This window comes from Eptatretus burgeri, chromosome 14, assembly GCF_056783735.1.
Source record: "Eptatretus burgeri isolate ZD-2024b chromosome 14, Ebu_testis_v1, whole genome shotgun sequence".
Classification (NCBI taxonomy): Eukaryota; Metazoa; Chordata; class Myxini; order Myxiniformes; family Myxinidae; genus Eptatretus; species Eptatretus burgeri.
In genome coordinates, this window is record NC_140974.1 from 71,459,672 (window position 1) to 71,487,051 (window position 27,380).

The window sequence follows — 27,380 nt, forward strand, 5'->3', positions numbered from 1 at the left end:
GAAACCAACTCTTGATGTTCCTTAAATCTTCTTGCTCTTTCTTTTGTATCCATTTATTTATTGTAAAATATCATTTAATGAATTGTAAAGATCAACAGGGAAATTTTCCTTTTCTTCATCATTCAAGTAGATGTGTTCAAATAAATCCTTTTCTTTAAATATTTCATCAAATTCTTTATTAACATTAATGCGAGTTGTAATTTCTTCTTCACTAATCCTTGCATCTCTGCTTTTCATACGTTTGTGTTGAGTTTCTTCATCAACATCAAAACCGAATGATAAAATCTTCACTCCGCTCAGATATTTAATAATTTGTCTCGTTCCTTCTGGATTAGTTTCTAATATCCCAACACCACCAGATTTTAGTTTCTTTAACTCACTCTTACAATGTGAATATTTTGTTGTACCAAGAGAAACCTCCTCAAATATTTGTCCTTCATTCCTCAATCGCATATGTTCCTCCACTGAAATATAGTGATAATCTTCACCTTTTACTTCTCCAGGTCTTATTGCTCTAGTTGTTGTTGATACAATGCGTATCACGGGGTGTTTTTTAAGTAAATTTACAATATTCTCATTTGTACTACACAAGAACCTTGATTTATGAAAGTTTTTTCCAGAAGCAGATTTACCCACAAGATTTATAATAATAGTTGTCATTTATATATGTAATTGTTTATAAAACAAAAAATATATCCCTTAATATCTCATCTTGTTTCACAACAATATATTTATATTTTTCAGTCGTGTGCTTCATATAATCCTCAAATTTCTTTTTACTACATAATGTAGAACAATTATCTCTCCAAAAATTATTGATATCTATTGAATTTAACTTGAATAAAATAAAAGTATTAGCATTGTTTCTGATGGAACGACGAGGAAGTTGAAAGTACGATTGACTAAGATAAATACAATTACAAGAAGAATGTCTCCCTCTTGTGTAGTAGCTGTCCATTACCGTTTGGTTTCTCTCATTAACACAATCATCAAAGATAACGAGGTTCTTTTTTGATTTATCCAAATCTTGGGGAGACGGTATATCATCCGTATTATCACTAAGAATACAAGTTATAAGATTTGATTTCTTTTTACATCTCTGTGTATCACAAAATAGTTGAATTATATCTTCAATGTTATAATCATTTAGGTTTTTTTGACGTTTAAATAAACCTATTATATCTTCTTTTTGAAGACCAGCATTAAAACCTTGTGAGAGTAGTTGATACTCTGGTTGAAAACTTCGACTTTGTGAAAATTATTAAATTATCATAATCTAAAAAGTTGGGAGTGAGGAGCATTTTTAAAAGTAAGCAGGTTTTTCCACATCCACTTGAACCAACTATGAGACATCTTAATGAATTTGGGAGATTTTTATGGTTGTTAAATTTTATCTTATTTTCCCAAATAGGTAAAAAATCATTCATTTATATATTTGAAAAACAGGTTATTTAATTTATTATTGGCTTTTTTAGAAACTCTATATTTTATCCTAAGTTCAGGTTTAATTTCAAGATAATCCATTATTTTATTTATACAATATCTTGTGTTGATATTTCCCTGAAAATTACATCCATGAATAATATACAACAACAATCCTTTGAACATTTCTCTTATACGTTCAGTTTCTTCCCTTGTAAGGAAAGGTGTGTTATCATCCTCATACTTTACATTCATTTCTCTAATCAATCTTGTAAAGTAATTCATTTTTGGTGTAAATCTAAAAGAATTATTTTCCTTTTTATATTTTTTATTATCATTAATTAGAAGATAATCACAGAATATACATTGTTTATAGGCTTTTGACTCTGTGTTTAATCCCCGTCTTTCACACGCAGGACAATTCTCAAATTTGTCATATGGAGAATCAGGAAAGTCTAGCATATTTATAAAGTAAAACTTTACTTAAACTGAAATTCATCTATACTTTCAGTTGTATATTACCATCGATATCGATATACTTTTTCATTATCAGATTCAACGACAACATTTTTTATATTAAAGGTAATTTTAAAATTATCGTTAACTACTATTGAACGAAATGTCATTTCACCTGATATATTAACATCCTTTATTTCATCAAGATTTACATCTTTAGGGTTGTTGAAAAAAATACAAATTTCTCCTTGTATATTACAGATGGTCTTATCTTTTCTTTCTAAAGCTTCATCCATAAGGTTTTTGTTCTTTGATACTTTTTCTTGTTTCATTGCTTTTTCTAGTTTTGAATATATTACTAGAAGGAGAGGAGAAACTTTTGTTAGAGATACTTTAATTGATGTTCTACCAGGTATACTAAAAGCCCTTCCACTGAAGGAAATTGAAGAACTCATATTATTTACCATAATAGTTTTTATCCAATAGTTGTTATATTTATCTTTGTTCAATTTTACATCCTTGACATATTTCTCAGTATCTTTAACAGATGAAGAGATTGATTGAAACTTGTCTTTTGTGTCTTGAAACATTGTATTTATTAAGTGAAAAAGTTGGAGGATAAAATGTTTTTAAGCACAGATTCACCTATAAATTAAACGAAATTTTCATCAAGAAAATTTTAGTTTAAGCAAAGTTTTATTCTATAAATATGGTGAATACAACGTACTGCGATGTTTGTAATCACGAATATAAACATTATAGAAAACACCTCCGAACCAACAAACACACATTTAATCTATTTCATCAAATATCTCCTCTTGAGTTGGAAAGAAAACATTGTGATATCTGTTCAAAGGATGTTTTGAAGAGTAGTTATAATCAACATCTTCAATCACAAAAACACAAGAAAAATGAGTTTAAAGTAAAGGGAGACTATTATATTAAAAACACTGATGAGGCATTTAAAGGGCATATAAAAATAAGGATTTTTCAATTTGGAGAACCCGGTCCATCATCAATAGCTGAATCAATTGAAATAGTGAAACCCGATGTTGAAAAATTTATTAAAAAGACATTAAAAGAAATAAAAACTTTAAAGTTTTATATGGGAGTGAAAATGAATATGAAAAGACAAGATGAAGAACAAACTCCTTATATGAGAACAGATCTTCATTTTATAACATCATTTCAAGATTTTTTGAATAGTGGGGTTTATGAAGAACTATCAAGACAAGAGGAGGATGTTGATAATACAGTGGTAGGAAGTGGATTCAATATTAAAAAATCATCTTTTAGATATACACATTCTAAAATCAAACCCTCTTAAAGCTTCTTCTTATATTGAATTACCAAAAGAAATAAAACTAAAGAAGGCAGTTGTTAATATTAAGAACAATGATAATAAATGTTTTCTCTGGTCTGTTCTTGCTCACTTACATCCACCAAAATGTAATTCAGAAAGAGTAAAACAATATATGAAATATGAGAATACCTTGGACATTAAAGATTTTAAATTCCCAATGCCATTAACAGATATTCCTAAATTTGAGAAAAAGAATAATCTTTCTATTAATGTATATGGATTAATGGATACAAACAAAGTTCAAATATTAAAAATTTCAAACAACTATAAAAATGAAGAAACACACATTGACCTTTTATATTTTAGTGTTGGAAAGAATTCACATTACACATACATCAATAATTTATCAAGATTAATCTCTTCTCAGGTATTCAGAACAGCAAACAAAATATATCCTTGTAAGCGATGTCTTAATTCATTTCATACAAAAGAACGATTAGAACAACATTCAAAATATTGTAGTAATCATAAATCAGCTGTAATTACAATGCCTAAACCTGGTGAAAAGATTTATTTTGAAGATTATAATAAATCTATCATGCACCCATTTGTGATATACGCTGATTTTGAATGTATCCTTAAAAAGATAAATACTGCTTCTCCTAATCCAAAAGAACCATATACAAATAAATATCAAAAACATATTCCTTGTGGTTTCTGTTATTATATCAAATCATCTGTTGGAGAAAAGTATAACAAACTTGAACATTATCGTGGAAAAAGCTTCACAAGAGTTTGTAAAACGATTAGAAAAGGATTGTATAAGACTCACTAAATTAATGAAAGAAACAAATGAACCGATTAAATTAACCAAAGAAGAAAAATTAGAATTTAGAATGAACAATATCTGTCATATTTGTGAGGGGGAAATTAAGGAGTCTAAAGTTAGAGACCATTGTCATCTTACTGGTAAATATAGAGGTCCCGCTCATTCCTGTTGTAATCTTAATTATAAATTACCTTCTTTTATTCCAGTCTTTCTTCACAACAGCGCCAACTATGATACACATCTATTTATAAATGAACTTTCAAAAACACCAGGGAATATTTCTGCTATAACAAACACAAGTCAAAAGTATATTTCATTTTCAAAAATGATATTCACAAAACCTTTAACTCGTATTAGGTTTTTAGATTCTTACAAGTTTATGGGAACACCACTAGCCTACCTCGCATCAAATCTAAGCTCCACGGACTCTTTTCCAAATCTTAATTCATTCTTTCCAAAAGAGGAAATTCTCACTCAAGAGGAAATTCAGATTAAAGAGAGAATTCAAAGTAAAGAGGAAACTCTAATTAATGAAGAAATTCTAACTGAAGATGAAATTCTAATTATAAAGAAAATTCGAACTAAAGAGGAAATTCAGATTAAAGATGAAATTCTGATTAAAGAAGGAATTCTTACGAGAGAGGAAATTCAAACAAGGAATGAAATTCAAAGTGAAGAGAAAATTCTTACAAGTAAGGGAATTTATCCTTATGATTATATGGATTCATTTATGAGATTTAAAGAAACACAACTTCCTTCAAAAGAAAGTTTCTATAATAACCTTTATGAAGAAGAGATAAGTGATAAGGAATATAAACACGCACAAGAAATATGGAAAATATTTAAGATAAAGAACCTTGGAGAATATCATGATTTATATCTAAAAACAGATGTTTTATTGTTAGCTGATGTGTTTGAGGCTTTTAGAACACTCTGTCATAATAAAAATTGTTATGGATTAGACCCTGCCCACTATTTCACAGCTCCTGGTTTAGCTTGGAGTGCAATGTTGAAAATGACAAAACAAGATATAGATTTAATCAGTGATGTTGATATGCTTTTGATGATTGAGAAGTCCAAGAGAGGTGGAATATCACAAGTATGTTCAAAAAGATATGCGAAAGCAAATAATAAATATCTCCCAAATTATGATAGTCAAAAAGATAGTAATTATTTGATGTATTTTGATGCTAATAATTTGTATGGATGGGCAATGTCTCAATCTCTACCTTATGGTAAATTAGAGTGGGTGGAAGAAAAGGATTATGAAAAGGCTTTGATGAATATTGTTATTTCTTCTCAAGAGGAATTGAATGACGAAGAAGAAGGTTATTATTTTGAAGTTGATTTGAGGTACCCGAGTGATCTTCATAATAAGCATAAAGATCTTCCTTTTGCATGTGAGAAAGAAACTCCAAAGAAAGAATGGTTAAGTGATTATCATAAAAGTTTTAATATTAAAGGCAAATCAACAGAAAAGTTATTAACAACATTCTATGATAAAGAGGGATATGTTTTACATCAGAGAAGCTTAAAACAGTTTTTGAGAGAAGGATTGAGAGTAGCTAAAATTCATAGAGTTTTAAAATTTAAACAAAGTCCTTGGGTGAAAAAGTATATTCAATTTAATACAGATATGAGAGCAAATACAAAAGTAAAATTTGAAGGGGACTTTTATAAATTAATGAATAATGCTGTATTTGGAAAGACTATGGAAAATGTTAGAAACAGGCAAAACATTAGATTCGCAACATCTTGGAAAGAAGCTTCGAGATTGATAAATAAACCAAGTTTTGAGAGAGAAGAGGTTTTTTCAGAGAACTTTTCTGCAATTCATATGAAAAAGGAAAGTATTGTAATGGATAAACCAATTTATATTGGAACAGCAGTTCTTGATTTATCAAAGATATTGATGTATGATTATTTGTATAATGACTTAAAGAAAGAGTATGGTGAAAATGTTTCATTGTTGTATATGGATACTGATAGTTTTATCCTAGATATAAAAACTGATGATGTTTATGAAGATATGAAGAAAAATATTGGAGTATATGATACAAGTAATTTTTGCAAGAAGAGTGAGTTATTTTCCAAAAAGAATGAAAAGGTTATTGGTAAGTTTAAGGATGAGTTGGGTGGAAAAGTAATGAGTGAGTTTATTGGATTGAGAGCAAAGGCATATGCTTATAAGTATGGTGAACAGATTGATAAGAGGTTAAAGGGAATAAAGAAATATGTAATAAAGAAATCAATAACTTTTAGAAATTATTATAATTGTTTGATGAATAAGAAAGAAGAATATAGGAAAATGAATACAATAAGAAGTTATAAACATAACATATATAGTGAAGAAGTAAATAAAAAGGCATTAGGAGCCTTTGATGATAAGAGATTTATTTTAGATAATGGAATAGATTGTGTTCCATATGGATATTGTATGATAGAGTGTATAAAATAGATTATGTTTTAACGATGGGAAGATGGGTTAGCGTTTTTAAGGGCTACACGCCGCTTTTTTCACAATATATAAATGGTTAAACCAAGTATTAATCAAACTAAAGAGTGGAGAAAATCTCAGTCTTGGTATATAAATGGAAAACATAATGAATGTGAAAATTATCAAATAAGTCTTATTGAAAAAATAACTAAAACAAAGGTAAATAAAACAAATAAGCGAATTAATTTAAAAACTAGTAAGTTAGAGGATGTAAAGAAAAAAATGAATATCCTTGAATGGACTGAAAACTTTGATGGTTATCAATTGAACAATGAAAAAACAATTTACTATAATCTCAAAATGATATGTGGCTCAGGAGGTGGTCAGATGAGAGCATTAAGAGAAGTTTATCATTTCGTAATGGCACAAATGGGGTATCTTCAAAAATATAAAGATTCAAATGTTTTGTTTGTCAATATTTTAGATGGGGATTATTGTGCAAAGAAAATTAAACTATTGAAGGAATTTGAGAATGAACAAATCTTTATAGGTTCAATGAGTGAGCTGTTCAACCGTCATGTGTTCAATTCAAAGAGGTTCAACCTCCAAGTTAAAAGGGGAGACAAATAAATATACCTTGGGATAAAAAGGGGGGTTTATTTTTAGGGAAAAAAATATGAATCGCTGAAAATCCCCCATTCATTTACATGGGGAAAAGTGAGCCAGAATCAGTATTCTTACCCTACTTATATATATATATATATATATATATATATATATATATATATATATATATATATATATATATATTTATATATATATATATATATATATATATATACACATATATACAGTGGTACCTCTACTTACGAATGTCTCGACATACGAATGTTTCAGGTTACGAAGCGCCTGAACGGGAAAATATTGCCTCTAGTTACGAAGGCGTTTCAGGATACGAAGTCGAAAATACAGTACAGTACGCGCTGCTTTTCGCTGCTCCCAGAGTTTCCCGAATGTAAACAAACTTGTAGCTGCTCTGCCATTGGCTATCGCCTAAAATCTGCCTGGCAACCCTTTGCGTATGCGTGTATCCCAGCATGCTCTTCGTGTCCCCGTCCCGCTCTGTAAATATAGTTATACTGTATACAGTCTATGGTCCCGCTACGAAGTGCTCGGACAGTGTTACAGTACAGTACGCGTGTGGATTACAGTAACTTTTATTCACAATGGACCCCAAGAAAGCAATGAAGAAAAGTGTACAAGGAGAAAAGAAGAAGAAGAGAGTTTTTCTGGCCATACAAACAAAGAAAGAGATAATAGAAAGGTATGAAAAGGGGATGCGTTTGATTGATCTCGCAAAAGAATATGGCCGTAATATATCTACGATCGGCACGATAATAAAACAAAAGGAAGCCCTAAAAGCTACGGCTCCTTCCAAAGGCCTCTCTGTCATTTCCAAGAGGAGGTCGGCAGTGAACGATGAGATGGAGAGGTTGTTACTCGTGTGGATAAAGGAGAAAGAGATCGCTGGTGACACAGTGACAGAGGCCATAATTTGTGCAAAGGCAACCGCCATCTTCACTGACCTCGTGAAGGAGGATACAGGCGAGGGAAATTCGGCACAAGGACTACACTAGGAGTTTAAGGCATCGCGTGGGTGGTTCGAGAAGTTTAAAAGGAGGACTGGACTTCACTCTGTTCTTCGCCATGGCGAGGCATGTAGCGCCGACCACGAAGCAGAGGTGATGCAACACACCGCGGTGCAGGAGGAGTTCAAAGAGGAGGAGGAGGAGGAGGAGGAGGCAGCCATTATTCCATCAGCCCAAATCAAAGACATTTTAGGAAAATTCCATGAAGTCTCGGAATTTGTTGAAAAGAATCACCCGGAAAAAGTGTTCACAAGTCGGGCTATCGCGCACTATGACGATGTCTGCCTCGCGCATTTCCGACGGATTGTTAAAAGCCGGCAAAAGCAGACGTCATTGGATCAATTCTTCACGAAACGCGAGGCAAAAAACACTGCTGATAAGGACCAGTAAACAAAGAGGCCAAAAAGTAACAAGAATAGCAGTTAAAAGGTAAATGAATATTTTTATTATTTCCTTTATTCTTTGTTTTCTACATTATGTGCCTCTCGTTTTATGTTTATTGTGCGGTAATCTAATTTTAACATGTATTTGTTTCATGTTCTGATGCATTTTTATGATTTATTTTTAAAAAATGTCCGAATTTTGCGGGGCTTGGAACGGATTAGCGCATTTACATTCAAAAGGCGTCTCTACTTACGAAGGTTTCAGGTTACGAAACTACTCCCAGAACGAATTAAATTCGTAAGTAGAGGTACTACTGTATACAAAAAAATATATATTTACCAGTTGATCGTCCCTGCCCGCTTCCCTTTTTTTTGTTATTTATTATTTTGTTAAACACCCCCCCCCCCCCCCCAAAAAAAAAAATCCATATCTTCGTGTATGACTCTTGCACTGGCGAAACTGAGTTTTTATAGCTTCCATTGAGCCGCAGCGTCGAGAGCTGTCCTGCCACCTTCCATTTCCGTGTGCAATATGCGAGCAATACTGATCTGTGTACACGTCTGCATACATAAGTTCCATCAGCCACTGCAGTAAGATTCTGTGCATGCTTCCAATTAAGATGATGCAAAATACGACTGGTTTTAAAACTAGCAAATTGCACAACGAATGTAGAATGCAGACAATATGCGTGACACAATGAATCATTTTCATGATTTAAGCTTCATTTTTAAGATGGTTTTCATCTGTTTGCCCAAATTCTGATGGGAACTAGGGTCCTGAAGCCGTGGTATGCGGGAACAGTTCTTGATGGGTAACGATCGCCATGTGATGTTTTCTCCGATTTCGCCAGTGGGGAGTTGGACCGGGGAGCGCTGGGGAGACCACATCACCCGAATGTAAATCTGTGCATTAAATGTTTCCTGTCGATCTATATCGTGAGATGGCATTGGCAATCATTTGGATATGCATGAAGTTTGTCGTTTTTTTGTATCTTGGCATACCTTTTGTATTTGGACAGGAAGAGGGGATATATATATATATATATATATATATATATATATATATATATATATATATATATATATATCTTCTTCTTCTTCTTTCGGCTGCTCCCGTTGGGGGTCGCCACAGCGGATCATCCGTATGATCCGCATAGTGATTTGGCACATGTTTTACGCCGGATGCCCTTCCTGACGCAACCCTGGTCGCCTCTTTCGACACAGGGATATGGTACACCTATTTTAACTGGGGTATACACCGGCCCAGTATACTGGTACTCATTTCGCCGACCTTGGAAGGATGACAGGCTGAGTCAACCCCCTCGTGTATTAATTCAGTGGCCCAACGGGGCTTGAACTCAGGACCTTTTGGATCCCAAGCCGCTGCCCTAACCACTGCGCCAACACCAGGCTTTGGGGATATATATATATATATATATATATATATACATATATATATATATATATATATATATATATATATATATAATATATTTTCTTAGAACTGTGAATTGTATTTTCAAAAGGCCAATACATGACGTATCAGGCATATGAACCATGTCATGATATTTGTTTGGGGGAAGAAAACTGACAGGTCTGGTAAATGCCTCATGTAATTTTTTTTTGATGGGGAGTGGAAGGTTAAAAAAAAAAAAAAACTGCCATGTCAGGTGGATGATTTGTGGTTGTTTTTTTTTTATCAGCGTAGAAGGGGTATTACAAAATGGAATTTTAAAAAGTGTTTCAGTGCATTAAACAGGAAGGATCCTTGAACAGGAAGGATTCTTGAATTTTAAACAAAAAATCTGGCGGCCAACTTGAATCTACAAGCCAGTGGCCATTTTGAAAAAAAAATGGAAAAAAGGGCCTCCTTCCTTTTAAAGAAAAATCCGGCCAATCAAGTGTTAGATTTTTTTTTTTTTTTTTTTTGGCCTTATCCCGGTGACAATATCTCGGCTCCTTGTATTCTCTTTGGTGCCATTTTGGTGATGTATGCATCATTTTGAGAAGACAATCGACATGTTTACCGGTGCTTACTTTCGGAATTTATCGTTCCTCAAACCTCTCCTGTCCTTCAACCAAATCGACATTTTCAGCTTGAAGTTCCCATCTTCATTAGCTGTGAGGCAGCTGTAACTGCTGAATCGGGTTCTCGTTTCTTTCAATGATTCGGGGATTTACCTTCTAATGACTTGTTGAACGTGACTGCCTGTCTTGGCTTCACCATTTGTGCAAACCCTCTGGACTTCGTCAAGACCTGTGGTGTGTACCGCCGACCTTTCACACATTTATGACCCACTGGGTTTAATGTGCAAACTCTTTCATTAAGCCGAGTTCTCATGTCCACCGTTGTGAGTTAATGTGTGGCTGAATTGCTGTATGCAATGTTCGTACTCATTTAATTTGGGATTCTTCAAAAAAAAGTAATTTATTGCTACATTTAATGAATATTATTGCTCACCTTAGACATTAGGGATTATTTAATATTTCTTATAACATTACACTTCTGTTTCCTGTCAGTTGTTGGTTTCACCCAAAAGAAGGGCACATCAGTGTCTTTATATATTTTCTGCCATGTCACCCTTTGGTTTACCGGTGCACTTGCAGCGGTGCCCTGAGGTCGATACGTAACAATGGGTACAAATTGGGAATGACGAGGGATGGTGGTGCACTACATGCTTGAAGTCCTTGAGGGAAGAGTGAGACAGAACAACCTCTGGAAGGTGGTTCCATAAATGGGAAAAAGTGAAGAAAAAACGAGTTAATGTGTGCAGTCGGCCTGGATTTTGGTAAATAGTCGGAGGGCATTGTTGGAGAATACATGGCAGAAAACTAAGAGAAGAGTTTCAAATTTTTGCAAAATTTCCTTTGTCCTCTTTTACTCCAATGAAGGGTTAAAATGCCTGAAACATCAGCTTCTCTAGCTTCCCATGACATACCTCAATCAATGTCTCCATTTCATCCATTGAGCATTCAATAATGCAGAGCCTTGCCAAGGTAGATAGAGAGATCAAATGATCCAGATGAAACTAGATCTTCCGTATGCGATGGGACCAGTAGACACACACACACATACACACACACACACACACACACACACACACACACACACACACACACACACACACACACACACACACACACACACACACACACCGATTCGAATAATCTCTCCCGTCCCTTGGTGAATGGGCAAGGCTAATAAAATACCGAACTTAATAAAACATTAGAAAGCCGGGTGCTGACCAAATTCCAGTGAAGAGACGTCATAATTGTGAAAGCTGAACTCAGACAGCATGTCGACGTACATGGATGGGACACCATATATGCCTGTGCACCTGAATGAAAAAACAAAACAAAACAAAACAAATATTTAGTTAAAATGTAAGACTCATTCAAAAAGTGCACAAAAAGTATGATAATACAAATAACTTGAGACTTTTTTTTGTTTCAGTACAAAAGCTCAGAGGGTTAATATTTCAGCAAGAGTGGCCTTAAAGTGGGTCTGGTTCACTCATCTCATCCCAGTGAATCAATCTGTGGTGAAACTGTTCCATCTGTTGCATCAAACGTTGTTGCAGGATTTGTTCTCTTATTCTTTCGTTTGTTTCAAAGCAAAAAATCAAAAACATCTTCTTTTCCGCTTCTGGTATCTTTGCAAACACCATGTACTTTTTCATCACAATGTGTTCCAACTACTCTCAGGTGTTCTTTTAGAGAAAAAATACAACAAAAAGACTCATTTGTTTTTTATCTTGCCAAAACAAAGTTTTTGCAAGATATGTTAGTTTATTTTTTGTTTCTTTTTTTTTGTTATTCTACAGTGTTATGGGTGTCTTCCACAGCTTCCCTCATCTTTCAGATATGCAGGAAGCCTCCTCTTCCCTCTGTGCAAACCTTCAGAGAATCACCAGGTGGTTCAACATTTACATGTCATTCCATTTATTTTCTTTCAAGAGGTGGAGCAAGGAAGAAGGCAAGAGACGCCATTTTATCGGCCTACCTCGCCAAGTACTTTTCTGGCCTTGTACTGGAACTTTTGGTTCTGCATCTCACTGATCTTGGCGAAGAGAAGTCCTGTGCAGTGCCTGATAGCTACATACTCTCACAGGCTTTCTCGCTTGACTTCATCTTCATTGTGGCGTCCCGTAATCTTTTTGTTATTATCGTTAGTTGTGTTTCTATCTGATCTGGAATTTACATTCCAGATAAGGTACTGCCATCGCGCATCGTCCGTCTGTCCGTCTACTTTTTCTACTTCTCCACCGCTGGATCGATCCGGCTGAAATTTGGCAGCAAATGGCAGCATTAGGACAGGGTCCTGATGTTAAATTGCAGAGACCATGCTGATCACGTGACCAGAAGTATGTCAAAATGGCAGTTTCACCAATTCCTTCCAAATTCTTCTCCAGACCTACCAGTCAGAATGCTACCAAATTTGGGTTACAACATGAGGACAGGGCCCCGATAAGCTATTGGTCCAGTGGTCATATTTTTCATTTTATTATTCCATTGTAAATCATTTTTAATTTTAATTGAACCGATACTGTGATTTTAGGTTTGCAACTTATTCAGTACTCAACAGAGTATCTTCACCTTTTATGCCTCCACAATGATTAATGTCCATGAGATAGAGAAGAAAGTTTCCAGCTCGAGAGAGAGAAGAATGTTTCCAGCTCAATTCTTTGCACTTGCGATGTAAACGATGCTTTGTTCATAAGATTCAGCCATATAGCACTATATTACAACACGTTTCTGAAAAAACGCTGAATGAAAGCGATGGCTAAAACTGGATAAACCGACTGGGAAAACACTCCACTCCCATTCAATACAAGTGATACTTTCAACATCAGATTGTTACATAAGACAGCGACCACACAGAAACAGATGTTTTCGTAAGGTAAAGGTGATATCTCATCAAACTCAAGTCAAGCTCCCGTCAGTGTACATGGTGAACGCTAGGTCATGGAATAACAAATCTGATGAATTTTGTTGTCTTGTTTATGACTATGATGCAAACATAGTAGCTGTCAGTGAGATATGGATCCAGCAAAACGTCCCAAAAAATGTTAACTTCATAAAACACTATTCTTTGCTAACAAAGAGCAGAAACAACAGCCGTGGAGGTGATATTGCCCTCTATGCTAAATTTAGCATGAGTGCTTCTTCTGGTTATCATCCAAGTGCCTAAATGGTCATAAGGATGTAAAATGAAACAATATTTTGGCCAAGAACTGATAAATGGAACGTTTTGAAAGTGCCAAGAAGGTGATTTGTGTTCTATGGAGTTCCAATATATAATTCAATGGAAATAGAAATTATTTTAAAGGTTGTTTTTTCAGAAGTTTAATGTCGTCGATGCAGCGTCTTTTACACCACCTTATTTAACATGTTTCATTAGTTCTTCATGCCTGTTGTTTGTGTCCTTTAAGACGTCCTTAAAAACAGTAAGTTCCCTGTTTGGAATGATTTTCAATCTTGTTTGACTTCCACACAGGCAGAGAGAGAGAGAGAGAGAGAGAGAGAGAGAGAGAGAGAGAGAGAGAGAGAGAGAGAGAGAGTAAAAAGATTATCTCACTCCTCTCTGCGCATGCATGATCGGGCCAAATTCAGAGCCAAGGTATTGACAAGTACAAGTTCGTTTTCTAATTCATGTTCAAAATATAACATTCAAATGAAATTAAGTTGTTCCTTAATAATAAACTGACGTTTGTAGACAGACAGACATAGTCAATCAATTGCTTAATACTGCTTTTCGCCTCACATGCGTGGGGTAACTGTGCTGTCAATAATGGCAGCATGAGCGACTTACCTCTCTTTCTGTACAGCACTGAGAACAGAGCTTGCATTGAACCCAGGAGAGGGGAAGCAGAGGGTAACTCCATGGATAATGGCAACCAAGGTACCACAAATACAACCAAAAGTATGATGTAAGGGAACTGGAACGCAGATTCGGGTTTCCTACAAGCGGGCAATGCAGTGGAAGTGCAAACTTGGAATGAGCCAGATGCAGCTTCATGACATAGTCATATAAATATCCAGGTGTGATGAAGGAGGTGGATATTAATGAAAAATAACTCTTGTTTTAAAACTTTTAAAACAATTAAAATAATTTTGTAATCAATGTTTAGATTTAACAGACCTTGAAAATTGTTTTTACTTTAGCATCCTGAAATATTTCCCACATTACCTTCTCTTTACAAATTCGGTTGATCGAGGTCATCAAATTAATGATTTTGTGGTTAATACAGGAAGCATACCTGCTTAAGGTAGTCTATGTGGAAACCTTGCAGGTAAGCATTGTTGACAATGTTGTGGTGGGTCAAAACAGCTGCTTTGGATCGCCCAGTTGTTCCCTTCAAAAACAAATAAAAATGTACCACCAAACATGACGACACAGCATGTGAACCACTATTTATTTCGAACACGATGTACTTGCAATCGGAGTCTAATTTTACTGCACATGCTTTTTCAACAATAACATTTATTTTTTAAAAAATAAGTACTCTCACAATGTCCACCTAAATCCGAATTTATCAACAATTAGATCACTCAAAAAAAAAAAAAAACTCGACCGAAAGCAACTTTTTAATCGTCGCTTCGAGATATGCAATGCAAACTTTGACATTTGGTATTTCAGGAAAGGAAATTTACTTCAAACAGGGAAAAGTAATAGTTCCATTCTGAAATTTTGTGCAATGATATTGTCAACCCTGATCAAGTTATAGAGGAAGTGACACCAACGGTGGTCAAAGGATTCTGGGTAAAACTGAAATTGCGACCAACATGGAAGCACACGTGTAACAGAGGTGTATCAAGTTCCTCATGAAGTAGAACATCAGACCAGCTGAGATTCACAGGAGACTGTCTTCCAAATTTGGTGATGCAGGTCTTTAAGGGGGAACCCAAACGCTCAGACCACCTCGATGCTAATCTATCCCTTGACACCCTCCAAAATAGATATGATGTGACTTTTTCCAATTTCTGAACTCGACAGTAGGTAAATCTGCGAATAAAAGTCTAAATTGTCTTCTTATTCTTCTTCTTCAGATTATCTGTGACCTACTGTATCACACCTGGAAGTCGACCACCAGATCCATACTGTAGACAGGTTACTTGTTTCAATTGATCGTGGTACGATTTAACTCAAATGGCAAATAATTTTCGATTTTCCACAAATATTCCAAGTCGATGCATCCCCTTAGTGGTTGTATAGTAATGCAACACGAGATGGTTTCATGCAACACTAATGGCCGAAACACCATAGGTTTGCCAGAAATTGGACAAGATGTGTTCAAAATACCCGAGTGTGGATCGGGCCGACAAAACGTTCGCTTTTGTGCTCAGAACCTGTTACAGAGCATGTTGTGAAACAACAGAGATGACTAGACCTTGTGGTTATGTGCCATGATTCAGAGAGATACCATACACACAATTAAGCGGAAGAAACAGCAGTCACTCGTAACTGTAACACCACCTCTATCCAGCTACCAGCCAGCACATGTACACAGGCAATTTGAGCAGTGAATCAAACACCGGTTGCTATTGCTTGGCAGTTACCACAAGGGCACCTGAAAATAATTATCTATTATTAACACTAATTTCTACAAATCAAATATACCACCGTCTATTTATAGTGGAGCGAAAGTATGTATGTATCAACATCTACTCCTCCAAGAGGATTTCAAAACTTTCAAGGTGCTCTTGTGGTCACTGCCGGACAATGGCAACAGGTGTTTGATTGACCCCCATCCCCTCCACCATTCCCCTACAATCCACCATCAATCATCACCCCCCACAATACCCACCACCATCCCACATACCCCTCCATAATCTCCCATCCACTGGGGAGAGACATCGCCACCTTATGGACATGACCGTGTGACATGGCACAGACACAAATGGCATCCAGAAAAATTACGAAACAGGATGATCACATAATTCCGCAAGCACATGAAGCAAAGTCTACAAAGCAAAGTCTACAAAATAAAGTCTATGTGTTCACATACTATATACAAGATCAATAAATCATATCACAAACCAAATATCTTTCCACAAATAAACAAACCAAGTCACAATACTTCCAGCAATGTAATTCACATGCGAGTACAATGATATAACCTGCTGTTTTTGTCCTGAATGTAATTCATTTACATGATGCTCCTCAATGACCCTTCGATAAATAAAAGAAAATAAAGCATTGAACTTTCACCGATGTGAACTGGATATTAATGGGGTCGTCCATGTCCAGTGACTTTTGTACCAGACGAAGTTGTTCTTCACTCTCAGACGTTGCTGCTGCAGAAATATCAGAAAAGGATAGAGTGCCAGGCAGGGACTCTCCAATCGTCACCATCACACGTAACTCCGGTAGTCTGCATACCAAATCATGATGGAACAGTTGTCAACCATAATATGGCTAATGGAACGGGGCAAAATGACAGAAAATCCGAGCTTTTGTACCCATTAACGACGACTTGCAAGGTGTGTTCATATGAAAGCTAACTGTGCTGCACTGGTATGGTGTGCGCTGGTGGAGGTGAAGACAAGTTGTAGTATAGTTGTAACATGCCCACAAACAGTTTAATCCAAGTCTCTTCTCACCCATCAACTATTTGGTGACGTCTGTAGTTGCAATAAATTAAATACAACTTGCAATCGAATGACAATCCGTTTTCCTTTCTTGGCTTTCTCATCCGACAGCTGCACCACAGTAATGATGCAGCCAGCAGTAAAATTAATTATTTGATCACGGTCCAATGTCGATTCGAAAGAGGCATTTTGTACTTGGTATGGGTATGTGAGAGGTAGGAAATGCAACACCATTGAGGTCATCAGTACTACTTCTGTGGATATCATGGATATGCATTTCATTCCTTCCCAAAAGGCTATGCTGAAAGGATTGATGATACTGTTGGGTATACTCGAGGGAATAGAAGCCGAATGATGAGGACAAACACGTCAACACATGGCTACAAAAGGATAGCAAAGGTTGGGGACTCTGGTTTGATTGGATCAACTCCTGACCCTTCAAGGGGATCAACTCCTGACCCTTCAAGACCTCACCACCCTTTGCAAGTATTGGGTCAAGAGTGTGATGGAATACCCACTGCTAACCTGAATGGGAGTATTCGAAACAAGACTTCAGAAACTGAACTGCATTCAGGACAGAGGGAAGCAACTAATTCTGTCCCATCTACTATAAAAGCAATATCTGTCCCATCGCAATGGCAAGCCTTGGCTGCAATGTACGCTGCAGGAACCCACCATCGCTGCTCCAATGACTCACGACATCTCCGCTCATTGCACCATCAAATACCACACGAGTGGCCTCATTATTAGAACCAGAATAACAAGTTCCTTTTGAGGACACACACCATCCTATCCGAACTTTGATGTGTGTTGATGCTCCAACAAAATGACAGAATGACCGACAACCGATCATCATGAGTGAACCATCCTGGCAGTGACTGCAGCAGTTCAAAGAGAAGGTCCACCACCATCTTCAGGAAAACTTGGAACAGGAACTTCCAATCGGCATTGCCACCAATATCCGGAACCAAATAAAGAAGAAGAAGAAACAAAGAGGGTGCTGCCTGCCAACTTGAAAGGATAAACAGACTACAATCGATTGTTGATGATCATGAATCATATGTATGAAAAGAGACAATCTTCCTTACACCAAACTGCACATTATATACACAAAAGAAAAACACACCCCTCCCTCACAATGCACCTTAAGCATGTATGTAATACATATACGGTCAGATATATATATATATATATATATATATATATATATATATATATATATATATATATATATATATATATATATATATATATATATATATATATATATATATATATATATATATGTCAGAGAACAGTACATCAGGTTCGTTGCTGAGAAAACAAGTATTGAGGGGCTGGTATAATATTTTCAACTTATGGTTGTGATAAGGTAGCTTCTACGGCAATACCTTTTGCTGTGCAAAGCACCTGGACGACTTCCTGGAAGCTCTGGGCAGATTTCTGTCAGCATCCCATAATAATTCTGTGTTTTGTATGCTGAAGTACTCACAAGCACCTTACAACCAACCTGCAGTCATTCACATGATGCAAAATAGTGAGAAACGAGAAAACATCCCAAAATGCAACACCCATCTGTTTTGTACTGTCCTAAAAATAAACAACCAAAACAACAAGTTTAAAAAATATATATATATATATATATATATATATATATATATATATATATATATATATTTATACATTATCTCTATATTCAGACTGAAGGACCAATTTTGTGCTCCTCCTGGTGGTCGCGTCACGTTTTTCTCGGTACTGTGACCTGGACTGAAAGAAACTTCATTCCTGTAAGAGTGCATCGCACATAGTGGCAATAGTCAACTTTCAACTCTGAGGCAGAATAAACACTTTTCGTTGGGGCGAGGAGTGAAGAGGCGGGGTCAGGGGATGAAGAGACGGGGGCAGGGAGTGAAGATGTGGGGGGCAAGGTCAGCAAATTTTTGGGCGGGGGTAAGCAAATTGAAAGCGGGAGACGGGGGGGGGAAATGGGGCGGGGGAAGAGTGGGCGCGGGCTGGGGTGAATTAGGCGGGGTTGAGTGTGAGGGGGAGGACAGGGGTGGGGGCCCGGGGGCAAGTGGGGCGGGGAATCAAGAGACGGGGGAGGGGAGTGAAGAGGCGGAGCCGGGGTAATTAAATTTTTGAGCGGGGGTAAGGAAATTGAAGGTGGGGGGAATGGGGCAGGGGCGGGGATGAGTAGGCGGGGGCAATCACGCCCTGTCCAGTCCATGTCCCTCGAGTGTGGGTGAGCTGGTGAGGGTGGTTGAATGAACGGAATCCGTCTGTGACGGGGTTTCGGCTAGTATTCATTAGTGTTCTCCATATTGTCATAATAAAACTTTGTTGAAGGTTTTATGACAAAAGCTCAATTTGTAAAAAAGTTATGGCCTGGGCAGCCACATTGCAGCTCAATCTACACAAATAAACGAGAGAGAGAGAGAGAGAGAGAGAGAGAGAGAGAGAGAGAGAGAGAGAGAGAGAGAGAGAGAGAGAGAGAGAGAGAGAAAACGTTGCTGTTTGGGTGCATTTTATCGCCCCAGGGCACTGCCTTCCCTTTCAATCCCATCATGCTGCCTTCCCTTTCCATCCCTCACGCTGCCTTCCCTTTCCCGTCCCTCATGCTGCCTTCCCTTTCCCTCCCCTCATGCTGCCTTCCCCATCCCTCCCCTCACGCTGTCTTCCCTTTCCCTCCCCTCATCCTTCCTTCCCTTTCCCTCCCCTCCCGCTCCCTTCCCTTTCCGTCCCCTCACGCTGCCTTCCCCTTCCTCCCCTCACGCTGCTTTCCCCTTCCCTTTCCCTCCCCTCACGCTGCCTTCCCTTTCCCTCCTCTCACGCTGCCTTCCCTTTCCCTCCCCTCACACTGCCTTCCCTTTCCATCCCTTCACGCTGCCTTCCCCTTCCATCCCTTCACGCTGCCTTCCCCTTCCCTCCCCTCATGCTGCCTTCCCTTTCCCTCCCCTCACGCTGCCTTCCCTTTCCCTCCCCTCATGCTGCCTTCCCTTTCCCTCCCCTCACGTTGCCTTCCCATTCCCTCCCCCCATGCTGCCTTCCCATTCCCTCCCCTCATGCTGCCTTCCCCTTCCCTCCCCTCATGCTGCCTTCCCCTTCCCTCCCCTCATGCTGCCTTCCCTTTCCCTCCCCTCATGCTGCCTTCCCTTTCCCTCCCCTCATGCTGCCTTCCCTTTCCCTCCCCTAATGATGCGTTCCCTTTCCATCCCTTCATGATGCCTTCCCTTTCCAACCCCTCAAGCTGCCTTCCCTTTCCTCCCCTCATGCTGCCTTCCATTTTCATCCCCTCATGCTGCTTTCCCTCCCAACAGAGACATGAAGAGATCTGTGGAAGGGAGAAGGATGGGGCTGGGTACACAGGGTAAACAAAATTGACACTTCAGGAACTTTCAGGTCTTTACACGACAGGGACTTTCAGGAAGGAAAACAGGGAATTTGAAGGAGATTGGTTTGGGGCGTCGGGGGACGATAAGAGGTGGCGGTGAACAGCTGTTTTGAAGACCTGGAGGGAAGAATTGGGTTGAAGAGAATGAGGGAGTTTGTTCCAAAGGCGGGGAAAAAAGAGGAATGAAAGAGTGAAGGTGAGCAGTGATTCGTGATTTTGGTAGTTTTACCTGGCGGACCTTGAGCACCTTGCGAGAAATATGGGGGGGGGGCATATCTCAGACAGAGCAGGGGGGCAAGGCTGGGGAGGAGATGGGAGAAGAAAGACCACCGACCAGCTTGCGGTGAGACAGTGAGAGACCCAAAGACTCAGCCTCACCATGGAAGATACCAGTGACCCTAAATGCCTTGGTTTTCACAGCATGAAGCCGAGAAAGGTGAGAGGCAGAAGCACCAGCCCTGAAGGGAAAGCAGTACTCCATCAGGCAGTGAACAAAAGCTTTGTATGTGGTCAGGAGCTCAGGTGTGCCAAGAAACGACTTTGCACGATGGAAGATGCCCAGTCTGCAACTGGCTTGGGAGGCCAGGTTGAAAATGTGGCTTTCCCAGTAAAGATCATGGCAGATCATGAGACCCAGAAGCCTGAATGAAAGGACTTCTTCAAGAGGATTGTTCATAAAGTAGATGTGGCGGAGGGGGAGGGGGGGTTCCAGACGGTCCTTTCGGAGAGACAGAGTGAGGGTGTGAGATTTGCCAGGATTGAAAGACATGTTCCACGTGTTGGAGCAATTTGTGATTTTACCCAGATCTGCAGAGAGTGAAAAAGCTGCGGCTTGCCGATCTGAGGGATGGCAGATGGTACGGCAGAGGGTGGAGTCATCAGCAAAGAGATAAAGAGGATTTTCCAAAGAGTTAGAGAGATCATTAATCAAAACCAAAAAAAGAACAGGGCCCAGAACGCTGCCTTGAGAGACTCCAGCCTGGACAGGCAGAGGGGATGAGAGAACTCCAGTAAGGGCCACACATCGACTGCGACAGGAGAGGAAGTCTGCGAGCCATGAGTGGCGATGGCCTTGGATACCATAGGAAGAGAGTTTGGTGAGCAGGGCAGGGTGCCAGACCGTGTCAAAAGCACGTGATATGTCTTGGGATATGGCTCTGATATCATGTCTGGCATTGAGGACCTCCATCCATTGTTGGGAGAGCTGAAGCAGTATATCCAGAGTAGAGTGACCTGGTCTGAATCCAAATTGATGATCTGAAATCAAGCCATTGGAGAAGAGGAAGGATTTAATGTCTGAAGCGATGATGGATTCCATAACCTTGCTGATGATTGGGAGAAGGCTGATTGGTCTGGAGTTGCAGGGATCTGTGTTTGCACCTTTTTATGCAGGGCAGTAATGTTTGCTGATTTCCAAGCAGATGGCAGATGACCTTGAGCAAATGAGAGGTTGAATAGAACAGAGAGAGGGTGAGCAAGAGCAGAGGAGCATGTTTTGAGAGCACGTGAGCTGCAGTGTAGAAGTTTGATGGCTGCCTGAAGACCCTGCCAGTCAGCCTGGGTGAAATGCCAGACTCGATGGCACTGTCGTGGTTCTCTGATAACAGCCAGAGAGATGTCTACTTTGACAACCATGTTGTCAGATGAACCAATTGCAGTGGAGGAAGAACAGCAGATATTTTCAGGGAAATTGGTCAAAATCAGATCCAGAAGAGATGGAGTACCATTGGTTGAGATCTGGGTCTGGAAGTTCACAGATTGAGTCAGTCCCAATGAGTCACAGAAGTGTTTTGCCAAAGTACCATGGCAGGTGGCAAAGGTACCCACACCCAGTCAACTGACATGATGACAAATGAAGTCACCACATTTGAGGACAAGAGAGTTGGGATGACAAGAAAGAAGTTGATCCATGTTATTAGAGAGCGAGATGTAAATGGAGTCGTCACTGTTTGGTGGACGGTACAACACACATATAAAGACGAGATGCTTGGGTTAGACCTCTGGAAGATGTATAAAGATGTATAAAGACCTCTGGAAGCCGAAGCCAGAGGTATTCCTGGGGGTGTGGAGGAGAGAGGGCAGTGCATGGTGAGTGAGGGATACAGTCTTTGATGAAGAGAGCAACTCCGCCACCAGGACGAGACTCTGGTCTGTCATACCAGAGGAGAGGGTAACCAGGGAGAGATAAGAAAGTTGTATTTTGTAACAACAGTTTTCTTATTCTCACTTTGAGGTTATCAAAAACAAGAAGTTACGGAAGAAGCCCTGAACATTTCTGATCATTTTCCCTGCCGAGAAATAAACAGTTTACAGGGAGAGGGCCTCAGGGTAATCAGCATTTCCCCTTACAAGCACATTCCCGCAACTCATCTCCAAGCCTTAATGCGCTGCTGCTGGACTAGTCATGTCTATTTATAGTTTTGATGACTTTGCCCTTTCACATTTGACCCAATTTTTTTTATTATTTTCTCCACATTCTGAAAATAAACATTTGTTGAAAATTTGATGAAAAAAACTGAAATGGTAAAAATGTTACGGCCTGGACACACACACGCACGCACGCACGCACACACACACACGGACCGACATGACATAATATAGGACTGTCAGACAAGACAAATACAGCCACTGAACTTGGGGGAAGTGCCAGCACTTCCCGGGATACTCTGGGTACTAGCGACGTCACAACAATGGCACCACCTTTCTCACCACACTCAGCAGAACATTTCTTCTGGAGGAATTTCCTCCTCCCCATGGATGCCAAACTATGAGGATTGTCCATGCTCTTATCCTTTGTAATGCTGAACACCAAGCAAGTAAGGCCAAAAAAAAAAATGTTGCATTGGCGTAACGGGTCACTGAAAAATAGGGTAGGTCGGTCGGGATATTTTTTTTTTTTTTTTTTCCTAATAAATCCCAAAATTTTTGGATAATAAATCCAAAAATTTAATAAATCCTAATAAATCCCTCCCAAAATCTCCCCCGGCTCGAGTACCACCCTTTTTGTCGGCGGGTTCTGTCCGAAACACTTCCGGGTTTTTGCGATCGCGATCGCAATCAACAAGATACTTGAAATCGATAGCAAAAAAACAAAAAAAAAATGTAGGGTCGGCGGAATTTTTAGGGTCGGGCGGGTTACGCCAATGCAACATTTTTTTTTTTTTGGCCTAAGCATGATGTTCCATTTTTAACTCTTTGGTAGGACTCGGCAGGGGTTTGAACCACCGACCTCCCAGACTTGGAGTGGACGCTCTCATCGTTACACCACCAATCAACAATTCCGTTAAAATTCAGCTTGCAGCAAGCTTTATCAAAAACTGTGTCAATTGAAATTAGAACACAAAGTGAACTGAATTAACAATCACAAAAAGTATCAATATTATGCCTGCAGGAAAGTTAATCAATAAACATCTTAAGTTGTTTCAGTGGAATGTAGCTGTGAAAGGCAAACCTTTTTCAGTGCAAACTCAAGTTCATCTTTCTCATACATGGGATTTATTGTGACCTGCAGATAAAAGAAAGCATCATGATATGTCACATATAAAAGCTCAACATATCACCATTGCAATATAATGACCAAAACATGAAAGCAATCTCAGCAGTGTGTGTATATACAAGCTGGTGCAGAGCCAACTGACACATTTCAGACCGCTCTCCTGTCCGAGAGGTGGGTGGGAATTTTTGGGGTTGTGGGACCATTTTTCGAAGACAATGCACTGCAACTGGTGGAGGCCACCTTCCTGATGTTATCTACCATAAATAATAAAATTGCAAGCTTTGAACATAAACCTTGTGTGTTTCAATTATCGCATAACCAAGTGTGTCAGTCGGATCTGCACTACCCTGTCCCTATGAAAAACAAAGACCCACCCACATCTCTCACCTGTAAATGGAGGGAATAACCAATCAGCTCTCACCTAATCAATTAAACCCAGGTGGCTCGGATTATATAAATAAATTGACTCCTCCCAGGCTCTTCTCGCTAAAGAAGCTGCATAAAGCAACCATGAAAGGCTACCCAAGGTAAGTGCTTTGCTGTTTCAAACCCTTCCCAGAGTTCCTCCACAGCTATAAAGATGTTCACAAATTGTACAAACATGGGAATCTCAAACTACACACCCCCTCAGCTGCCGGACTGGTTTCCTCGTTTGTTGGTAATTCATCAGCGACAGCGCAGAAAGAAATGCATCCCAATGAGGCTCTCAAGCATGTACCATGTGTAAATAATAATAATAATAATAATAATAATAATAATAATAATAATAATAATAATAATAATAATAATGAATGTCAGTGTGTGTCTCTCAGCCCATCTCCTCCATAACTCCAAAACTATGAAACCCAGCAGCCCCAAACTTTGCATGCATACTCACTGAACTCCAAGGTAGTGCATGAATGAAATTGGGTGTTTGGTTTAATTTAAACACCTCTTTTGAAGAAAATTTAGGGGGTGCTCATCACGAAAAACCAAAATAAGCCTCACCAAAATGGTGGCGCGCCATCTTGGTCAGCCCACAAGAGTCTTAAGCCAGCATTTCTTTTTTTTTGGCCCGCTCAACATTGCCTTGGCTTGGAACAGGCCGTAATGATTTCTTAACGATAAAGTTTTCTTTTTCACCTTCCTCACTTATATCATCGAATGCCTGATCATACCTATGGATTGCAAGACACATTGCAATGTTTATAAACCCTGGGAGATGCCTGTGTTCGTGGATTTATTTCATAACCTCGAGAATCTCCTAAACTATGCCAAATTACAAAATTTAAGCTCCAGAATTGAACTTAACAGCAGTTCCGACTGCTAAAAACTGTTCATTTGTCCAATTCGGACATTGCTTGGGCGTCTTCGGGTACATGCTGTTTGTATGTCCAATTGGTGATCGTTAATTGTTTGCCAAGCCATATGTTCCTTATCAACCATTTTGTTGGAGTGTTCGATTGAGGCTTAAGCCACTTGGTGAGCACTCACCAAGCTGCTTGGTTGTTCATTTCAAAGCCACCAGAAGCAAGACCCGTCGCTTCGCTGATGGAAATAGCAATCTTTGCGTAATTGCTAAAGATAACAAAATAATAATAAAAATTACCCCCGGTTGGGGGTGACGGTCATCTCTGAAGTTCTGTAGATGTGGATCTCTGATCGGCTTAGAATGGCTTCGATGTCGTCTTGTATTTTGGTTCAACGTACAGACGAAAGCCCGGGAGTAAAAAGGATAGAAAACCTCAGAAATCAAACAACATATCTGAGTTATCTGGAGATAGATTTTGAAAATGGTTGATTTGGAACATTTATGATCATGTGTCTTCAAAAGGATAGAAACCGGACCTCAGAAATCAAACCGCATTTCTGAGTCATAAATGGCGGATGATATTTTGACAATGGATGATTTCACAAGTTTACAGCATCGTTGACTTGACATTGACCTTCAATCAGGTCTAAAGTCATACCATCGTGCATCACTCATCGACCCCGACCGACGTACCAAGTTCATCAAGATCGGGCGAAATTTTTTTGACCATATCACATCGACGATTCTTCCAACTTTGAAGACACGTGACTCGATAACAAGGACGAATTTCAAAAAACCTGCCTGTCTAAATTTAGATATTCTATATTATCAGAATCCGAAGGAATTTCGAAGATTGGATCATAAACGGCGGAGGAGATAGATTTTGAAAATGGACGATTTCGCAACTTTGGAGTGACCTTGACGTTGACCTTGACCTTCAATCGGGTCAAAGGTCATACTGTCATGCATCCCTCATCGACATCTACCCACATACCAAATATCAAGAAAATCGGAAGAAAAAAATGGGGACGTACGGACACAGACACTGGTTTTATTAGGTCATCTCGTCCGAGATGACGTTAGAAATGACCTAATTTAAAAAAATGCAATACATAAAATAAAAACACACACACAAAAATTTTTTACATTCACCCTTTAAAAATCATGTGAATTAATTATTGAAATATCAGCTGCTTTTTCGTATCCGTTTCTCACCTGTGTTGCAAGTAGAGCGACCTGCTTTGTGATGCTTTGAAAGGCGGTGTATAATTATCAGCGTTTTCTGAATCTAATAAATTTGTGAAACGGGATTGAATGAGACTCACCTTTTATGATAAGTGAAGAAGAAGATGAAGGAGGAAGATTTTCCACTCGGTTTTATGTAGAACACGGCGGTAAAAAAACAAAACGTTGCTGTTTTGGCGCGTTTTATCGCCCCGGGAACAGCCTGGTATGCTGCCTCCCCTCCCCTCATGCTTCCTTCCATTCCCCTCATGCTTCCTTCCATTCCCTTCATGCTGCCTCCCCCCCCCCCTTCACCCCCCATGCTCTTCACCTACCCCCCCCCAACCCCCCCTCTCCCCCCAGACACAAAGTGCAGTAATCAGCAACAAGGAAGAGGGTTTTCCAGGGCATTAGTGAGGTCATTAACACAGAGAAGGAACAAGACCAGGCTGAAAACAGTGCCTTGAGAAAACCGAGCTTCCACTGGGAGAGGGGGGAGAGGGTTCCATTGACAGCAATGCATTGACTGTGTGAGTGGAGGAAGTCAGAAATCCAGGGAGTGAGGTTGACCAGCAAAGCAGGATGGAAGGCTGCGTTCAATACCTGTCATATGTCCAGGGAGACGTTCCTAACCTCTTGTTTGAGATTTAGGGTCTCCAACCATTGTTCAGAGAGGAGCAAAAGTAGGTCCAGAGTTGAGCGTCCTGGACGGGATTCAAAGTGATGGTCGGAGATTAAACTGTTTAGAAACAGGAACGACTTGACATTGGAAACATCAATGGATTCCATGACTGCTTGTAATTGGTTTGCTGGAAGACATTAAACATCCCACGACGTTTTTCAATGAAGAATAGACGAGATGTTGGGAGCACATAGGTAAATTCCAAATTCCAGATCCAACCTGGTT

The 27,380-nt window shown here is 38.9% G+C and overlaps 1 protein-coding gene across 10 annotated transcripts in view; it reads right to left on the reverse strand.

The window, feature by feature from the left end:
* Nucleotides 1–27,380, reverse strand: part of LOC147013574 (medium-chain acyl-CoA ligase ACSF2, mitochondrial-like) — a 197,713-nt gene that overhangs the window by 142,434 nt on the left and 27,899 nt on the right. For 9 of the 10 annotated variants that reach the window (XR_015051376.1, XR_015051377.1, XR_015051378.1 and 6 more), the window contains exons 4-9: nt 23,914–23,967; nt 18,463–18,581; nt 16,692–16,854; nt 14,740–14,835; nt 14,292–14,440; nt 11,726–11,817 (exon numbers count right to left, since the gene is read on the reverse strand). Coding sequence is in view for 7 of the 10 variants with exons in the window: in XM_085855490.1 (XP_085711616.1) it covers nt 11,726–11,817; nt 14,292–14,440; nt 14,740–14,835; nt 16,692–16,854; nt 18,463–18,581; nt 23,914–23,967 (673 nt within the window). In the remaining 3 variants the exon portion in view is untranslated. The remainder of the gene's footprint in view (nt 1–11,725; nt 11,818–14,291; nt 14,441–14,739; nt 14,836–16,691; nt 16,855–18,462; nt 18,582–23,913; nt 23,968–27,380) is intronic. The other variant, XM_085855491.1, reaches the window with a different exon arrangement.